The 7,641-nt window shown below is 40.9% G+C and overlaps 1 protein-coding gene across 6 annotated transcripts in view; it reads left to right on the plus strand.

Moving 5' to 3' along the window:
• The window catches only part of LOC121579180 (transcription factor COE1-A), a 247,836-nt gene extending 241,824 nt beyond the window's left edge, over positions 1–6,012 (plus strand). For all 6 annotated transcript variants that reach the window (XM_041893538.2, XM_041893540.2, XM_041893543.2 and 3 more), the window contains one exon: positions 4,506–6,012. Coding sequence is in view for 3 of the 6 variants with exons in the window: in XM_041893540.2 (XP_041749474.2) it covers positions 4,506–4,537 (32 nt within the window). In the remaining 3 variants the exon portion in view is untranslated. The remainder of the gene's footprint in view (positions 1–4,505) is intronic.
• Positions 6,013–7,641: the final 1,629 nt, after the last annotated feature.

A 7,641-nucleotide genomic window follows, 5' to 3' on the forward strand; every position in this document is an offset into this window, starting at 1 on the left:
TTCGTTTTGGAAAGTATCTGTTTAATCATAGTGTCACGATCGTTGTATTTAATCATAGCTTAGTGTTAGAGCTCCACCAGCCAGGAGCACAACATCACTCCTTTAACAGTCTGGAGTAGAGTAGAGTAGAGTAGAGTAGAGTAGAGTAGAGTAGAGTAGAGTAGAGTAGAGTAGAGTAGAGTAGAGTAGAGTAGAGTAGAGTAGAGTAGAGTAGAGTAGAGTAGAGTAGAGTGGAGTGAGAGTGGAGTGGAGTGGAGTGGAGTGGAGTGGAGTGGAGTGGGTGGAGTGGAGTGGAGTGGAGTGGAGTGGAGTGGAGTGGAGTTCCACAGAGTCTCCTCTCTCTCTCTCTATCTGCAGTTTCTCTCTGATCAAACCCCCACACTAGGCTGGGAAATGATCAACAAAGACAGCTGTTGGGCTCTGTTGATAATCGATACTGTCGCTATTTACATTGACATACACCCACCGACTCTGTGTGTGTTAGACTACTGCAGATTAAATGTAGAGTTGAGTCACTGTCATACATGATGGTTAGTCAGCGAGACGCCGTATCTAAACCCAAGCTCCTTCTCTCCCAGTCCCGTGCGTCTCACAATATGACAGAACTGACACAGAACTGCCAGAAAATACCACATACTGCAATGGTTTCTGTGCAGTCGAGCATATTATCAGCTGGAATTGCTGAGAAGCATTTGTGCTATCCATGTAAATCAGATTGTTGTAAGATTAGTAACCAACTCTGGGTTTTATTCAAAGATTATTTTGATTTCCTCACATAAACATTTTAAATGCTTTTGTTTTGTACGTTACACTTGTGATTTTGGTTTATGACTTATTACGTTATTTTATCGATGAGCTTACACAGTGTTTGTGTGTGTGTGTGTACGCGCGTGTGTGTGTGTGTGTGTACATGCGTGCGTGTGTGAACAACATTTCCTGCCTCTCTTGATTCCATCAGCAGTAGATTTGAGAGCACAACGCCTGCAGAAAAACACCCAGCATCCTTTTCTTGTGTTTGTCAGCAGTTGCAGAACTAACGTCAAGTGAAATCTGAAGCAATAAACCTTCCTTACAAACTTCTTAAGAACACACCTTAGAGGGCCTCCTCTGACCTCTGACCTCTGACCTCTGGCCTCTGGCCTCTGGGCTCTGGCCTCTGACCTCTGGCCTTTGACCTCTGGCATCTGGCCTCTGGCCTGTCCCACTACACTGGATATGTTAGATCACGTTAGGCTCCACTCAGGGCACAACCACATCTTATCAATCCGTTACCATGTACCCAACCACAATCCATATCCCTGTGAATGATTGGAGATGATGGAGCATGTTCCTGGTTCATTCTAGTCAAACATTAATTATATAGATATACAGTAGATAAATACAATATGTTGAATGCCTTTCAACCCCTCCCAGCCCGGTGTAATGTAGTGTAGTGCTGTGTTGTGTTGTGTAGTGTGTAGTATTGTGTAGTGTGTAGTGTTGTAGTTTTGTGCAGTGTTGTGTTGTGTAGTGTAGTGTGTAGTATTGTGTATTGTGTAGCGTTGTGTAGCGTTGTGTAGCGTTGTGTAGTGTGTAGTGTTGTGTAGTGTTGTGTTGTGTAGGGTTGTGTTGTGTTGTGTAACGTTGTGTAGTGTTGTACAGTGTAGTGTGTAGCGTGTAGTGTAGTGTTGTGTAGTGTAGTGTAGTGGTGTGTTGTGTAGTGTAGTGTAGTGTTGTGTTGTGTTGTGTATTGTTGTGTTGTGTAGTGTGTAGTTTAGTGTAGTGTTGTGTTATGTAGTGTTGTGTTGTGTAGTGTAGTGTTGTGCATTGTTGTGTAGTGTTGTGTAGTGTAGTTTAGTGTTGTGTAGTGTTATGTAGTGTTGTGTTGTGTAGTGTAGTGTTGTGCATTGTTGTGCAGTGTTGTGTAGTGTTGTGTTGTGTAGCATTGTGTAGCGTTGTGTAGTGTGTAGTGTTGTGTAGTGTTGTGTTGTGTAGTGTTGTGTTGTGTAGTGTTGTGTAGTGTTGTGTAGTGTTGTGTAGTGTTGTGTTGTGTAGCGTTGTGTAGTGTTGTACAGTGTAGTGTGTAGCGTGTAGTGTAGTGTTGTGTAGTGTAGTGTAGTGGTGTGTTGTGTAGTGTAGTGTTGTGTTGTGTTGTGTTGTGTTGTGTATTGTTGTGTTGTGTAGTGTGTAGTTTAGTGTAGTGTTGTGTTATGTAGTGTTGTGTTGTGTAGTGTAGTGTTGTGCATTGTTGTGTAGTGTTGTGTAGTGTAGTTTAGTGTTGTGTAGTGTTATGTAGTGTTGTGTTGTGTAGTGTAATGTTGTGCATTGTTGTGCAGTGTTGTGTAGTGTTGTGTTGTGTTGTGTAGCATTGTGTAGCGTTGTGTAGTGTGTAGTGTTGTGTAGTGTTGTGTTGTGTTGTGTAGTGTGTAGTGTTGTGTAGTGTGTAGTGTTGTGTAGTGTTGTGTAGTGTAGTGTAGTGGTGTGTTGTGTAGTGTAGTGTTGTGTTGTGTTGTGTTGTGTTGTGTATTGTTGTGTTGTGTAGTTTAGTGTAGTTTAGTGTAGTGTTGTGTTATGTAGTGTTGTGTTGTGTAGTGTAGTGTTGTGCATTGTTGTGTAGTGTTGTGTAGTGTAGTTTAGTGTTGTGTAGTGTTATGTAGTGTTGTGTTGTGTAGTGTAGTGTTGTGCATTGTTGTGCAGTGTTGTGTAGTGTTGTGTTGTGTTGTGTAGCATTGTGTAGCGTTGTGTAGTGTGTAGTGTTGTGTAGTGTTGTGTTGTGTTGTGTAGTGTGTAGTGTTGTGTATCGTTGTGTAGTGTGTAGTGTTGTGTAGTGTTGTGTAGTGTTGTGTAGTGTTGTGTAGTGTTGTGTAGTGTTGTGTTGTGTAGCGTTGTGTAGTGTTGTGTAGCGTTGTGTAGTGTTGTTTTGTGTGGTGTTGTATAGTGTTGTGTTGTGTAGTGTTGTGTTGTGTAGCATTGTGTAGCGTTGTGTAGTGTTGTATAGCGTAGTGTGTAGTGTGTTGTGTTGTGTTGGGTTGTGTTGTGTAGTGTGGTGTGGTGTTGTGTTGTGTAGCGTTGTGTAGCATTGTGTAGCATTGTGTAGCGTTGTGTTGTATGATGTAGTGTAGTGTTGTGTAGTGTGTAGTGTTGTGTAGTGTGTAGTGTGTAGTGTTGTGTAATGTTTTGTATTGTTGTGTAGTGTGTAGTATGTAGTGTAGTGTTGTGTAGTGTAGTGTATTGTTGTGTAGTGTATTGTTGTGTAGTGTGGTGTTGTGTGGTGTAGTGTTGTGTAGTGTAGTGTAGTGTATTGTATTGTAGTGTAGTGTAGTGTAGTGTTGTGTAGTGTAGTGTAGTGTAGTGTAGTGTAGTGTAGTGTAGTGTAGTGATGTGTAGTGTAGTGTAGTGTAGTGTACTGTAGTGTACTGTAGTGTAGTGTAGTGTAGTGTAGTGGTGTGTAGTGTAGTGTAGTGTTGTATAGTGTAGTGTATTGTTGTGTAGTGTATTGTTGTGTAGTGTAGTGTTGTGTAGTGTAGTGTAGTGTAGTGTAGTGTAGTGTAGTGTAGTGTTGTGTAGTGTAGTGTAGTGTAGTGTTGTGTAGTGTAGTGTAGTGTAGTGTAGTGATGTGTAGTGTAGTGTAGTGTTGTTTTGTGTAGTGTATTGTTGTGTAGTGTAGTGTAGTGTAGTGTAGTGTATTGTTGTGTAGTGTAGTGTAGTGTAGTGTAGTGTATTGTTGTGTAGGGTAGTGTTGGGTTGTGTAGTGTTGTGTTGTGTAGTGTAGTGTTGTGTTGTGTAGTGTTGTGTTGTGTAGTGTTGTGTAGTGTTGTGTAGTGTTGTGTTGTGTAGTGTAGTGTAGTGTTGTGTAGTGTAGTGTAGTGTTGTGTTGTGTTGTGTAGTGTTGTGTTGTGTAGTGTTGTATAGTGTAGTGTTGTGTAGTGTTGTGTAGTGTTGTGTAGTGTTGTGTAGTGTTGTGTAGTATGTAGTTGTGCCTGGTGTGTCGTCAATGCACTGCATACTATAGTCACCCTTGGTTTGATTTGGAGCTTTCATTAAGCATAGCTCTGTTCCTTATGTTGACAGAGATCCCCATGCAGCTGTTTGAAGCCAGCCGAGGATGATGTAATACATCACAAACACACAGCAATAAGCTTCAGTGCTTGCAAACAATTAAGGCGCGGTTTTTGACAACACTAATCAAGTGTTTCAAGTGTCCCATTTGTGCCAATTTGGCAGAGCTGTTGAAAATATATAAATTATTTATACCTTGTTTGAAAGCGTATTTGAGTCACAGCTTCATACGGCATAGTTTGTTATGCAGATGTGAGAACAGATTGCTGTATTTAAGAGGAATTATTATGTGAGGAAAACATTGGGAACATTTTTATGTATTAACTGACTCTCCCTTTCTCTCTCTTTCTCTCTCTTTCTCTCTCTCTCTCTCTCTCTCTCTCTCTCTCTCTCTCTCTCTCTCTCTCTCTCTCTCTCTCTCTCTCTTTTCCCCCGCCTTCTCCCTTTCTCTCTTCTCCATCCAACAGTGATTCCTGGAATGATCGTTCCTCCCATGTAAGCGATGTGTGCGTGTGAGTAGGAAGGACCCAAACGTGGATCTCAGCATGTACCCAAGGCTCTGGTTTAGGACTGGATTGTCAGTCCTGCATTGAAGGAATAGAACCCGTAACTCAGGCCCTTTTTAAAAGGAATCACATTTGAACAAAAATAATAAGAAAACTGAGCATTTACAACAACCTCTTTTGAATTTGTAAGACTGAACGCAAGGTCACAGATCACACAGAAAGCCCACCCAACAAAACATGAGTTGTATTTATTTTGGAGAGGATTGACTCGTCCTTTTATTTTGAGCATTGTTTGTGTTTTACCTTTGTGCAAAAAAAAGATTTATTTCCCATCTTCAAAGTGTAATATACACAAGTGAGAATATTAGAGGGATTTTTTATTTATGAATTTGAAAAAGATAAATTAATACATTGTTTGTGAATGATGGAAGGCATTACAATGTGTGGCAGAGCAACTCCAGTTAAATAGTGAAGACTGAATTAGATTTATACAATTGCTGTACTCATGAATCAAGACTAGCCAAACCAGACATTTAGACATTTGTTTTGTACTACAGTGTTCTGGATAGAGACGATACCACATGCCCTAACTAACCCTACGGCACAGAAAGACATGCTTGGTAGCACAAGCTAACCATGCACCACTGCAGAAACTCTCTGCTTTCGAGTTTATTTTGGCCGCTGCAAACAGCCCCTACACATTTCTCTCCCTCTCCTGCCAAGCAAAGACCGTCGTCACTACGACTAGCGCTTTCACTCATCACCACAGAAAGTAAGTGATTTATCCATGATGACACATAGCCAGCCATTCACCCAATGTTGGCTGTGAGTGCACCGATGGTGTCCAAGCTCCTAGGTGGTTGTCAGAGATAGAGAGCAGACCCTGAACCTGCTCTGGATACCAACAGCGTCTCTACTGTATGGTTGGTCATTGGACCGCTGACTTGCTGTGGAGCTGCTCAGCCAAGCCCTGTAACTGTGTATCAGAAACCCTCTTGATAAAATGTTCTCTCTCTCTGCAATCCACCATGAAATCTCAATGAAGGAAACCATATGTTTTTAAAGGATGTTGCCATTTCACTTTTGCTATATTGTGTGAGTTTGTTTTTTAAATTAATTATTCCTTTATAGAATTTGGTTTGTTGTGTTCTCACCATGAAACTGTGATCATGGATCGGCCATTCAAAATGTGTTTCTTATTCCACCGTGTTACCGTACAACAGTTGAGGATCTGAGATAGGTCAAACTGGGAGTCACTTTATAGACGGACTAATGAGTCAACATGAGGTGTTTAGTGGTGTCCCAGCCGCCATGGTGATAAATGGAATACCCAGCACTATAAAAGTGACCTAATCCTCAGATGCCAAGCAAATATCTGAATCTAACCTTTTCAATTGTCTTTTTTTTTTGTGTGTGTGTGATGTGTGTTTTTGTATATAGTAATAAATGTCTGTGATTTTTCATTTTTCATTGTTTAAGATATATTTATACATTTAAAGAAGTCTTAAGGCAGCTTTAGTGTCACGGATGTCATGTTTACTACATTACTCAAAATGATCCCATCAACTTTAGCTCTGAGATTTTGGATAGTAAGAAGGGAGATACAGTATGTTAAATATCCATATTAATAATGTCCTGTCTCTCCTGAATTTGTACATTGCTTCTTCCATATCGTTCATGTGTGTGTTTGCATTTTGTGACAGTGCCGATCAGTTTTTATTTAGTTGTCTACCATTTTCCATGTTTAAATGTGATTTTGATACAATTCATTTTTATGTTGTTGTTTCTTTGTGTTGTTTTAAGCCATACTTCCATTTCTAATTCCATCCACCCTAAAGCCATTGTCTATTTTTGTATCATTTGTAAGTTAATGAAAATGTTTTTGGGTTTTTTTTCGTCTTGATTTTGCATTTGTTTTATCACATGGTAAAAGTAGCATATTATTCTTATAGTATTAGTGATATAGATTTTGAGAGTATATAAGTATATCATTTGAATATATTTTGTGCTTCCATTTTTTTTGCTTAAAAAACAAACGTATGCTGTTTAAAAACAAACAATATGCATGGAGTTCTTCTTCCTGCATTTGTGTGCTGAAAGCAGGAAGACCATTTTTATTGAAAAAAATATGAAAATACTTTCTTCATCCTCACACCTTTACCATCTTATTTTCACTTTCCCCTCCGCTGTCTCACCAAAATCTGAACCAGCAGTTTAGATGCCTTAACAATGCAAACCAACAGCAATCAGCGTGGAGTAGAGACCACACCAGTGCTCTGCTAACATACTTTAAAATGGGTGCAACAAGCAACATATAGAGAGGGGGGAGCACAAGTGGAGCTGTTCCTTATCCCTGAGCCCCGAGTGATGTTTCCCCCTGACGCAGTGAGCACTCAGCATGACACAGCAGAGAGAGGGGGAGCCAGAAATAACAGGGGGGGAGGGAGGGAGGGAGGGAGGGAGGGAGGGAGGGTGGTGGATGGGGATGGCTGACTGACGGGGGGAGGACACTGATACGAGATGACTGAAAATAGAAGGGAGGATAAATATTGAATGTGTTGAGCAGCTGGAGGAGATCTGGTATGGAGCGGTGGAGGAGAGGAGGAGAGCTGGTATGGAGCGGTGGAGGAGAGGAGGAGATCTGGTATGGAGCGGTGGAGGAGAGGAGGAGAGCTGGTATGGAGCGGTGGAGGAGAGGAGGAGAGCTGGTATGGAGCGGTGGAGGAGAGGAGGAGAGCTGGTATGGAGCGGTGGAGGAGAGGAGTGTAACGTACTGCGTTGCTCATCTGAAGCCGAGCCCCACCTTCATCTTCATCATCAGGGTTATTCCCTCCGTTAATACAGTTGAAGTTGGAAGTTTACATACACCTTAGCCAAATACATTTAAACTCAGTTTTTCATAATTCCTGACATTTAATCCTAGTAAAAATTCCCTGTCTTAGGTCTGTTAGGATCACCACTGTATTTTAAGAAGGTGAAATGTCAGAATAATAGTAGAGAGAATGATTTATTTCAGCTTTTATTTCTTTCATCACATTCCCAGTGGGTCAGAAGTTTACATACACTCAATTAGTATTTGGTAGCATTGCCTTTAAAT

Source organism: Coregonus clupeaformis, chromosome 13 (assembly GCF_020615455.1).
Source record: "Coregonus clupeaformis isolate EN_2021a chromosome 13, ASM2061545v1, whole genome shotgun sequence".
Taxonomy (NCBI): domain Eukaryota; kingdom Metazoa; phylum Chordata; class Actinopteri; order Salmoniformes; family Salmonidae; genus Coregonus; species Coregonus clupeaformis.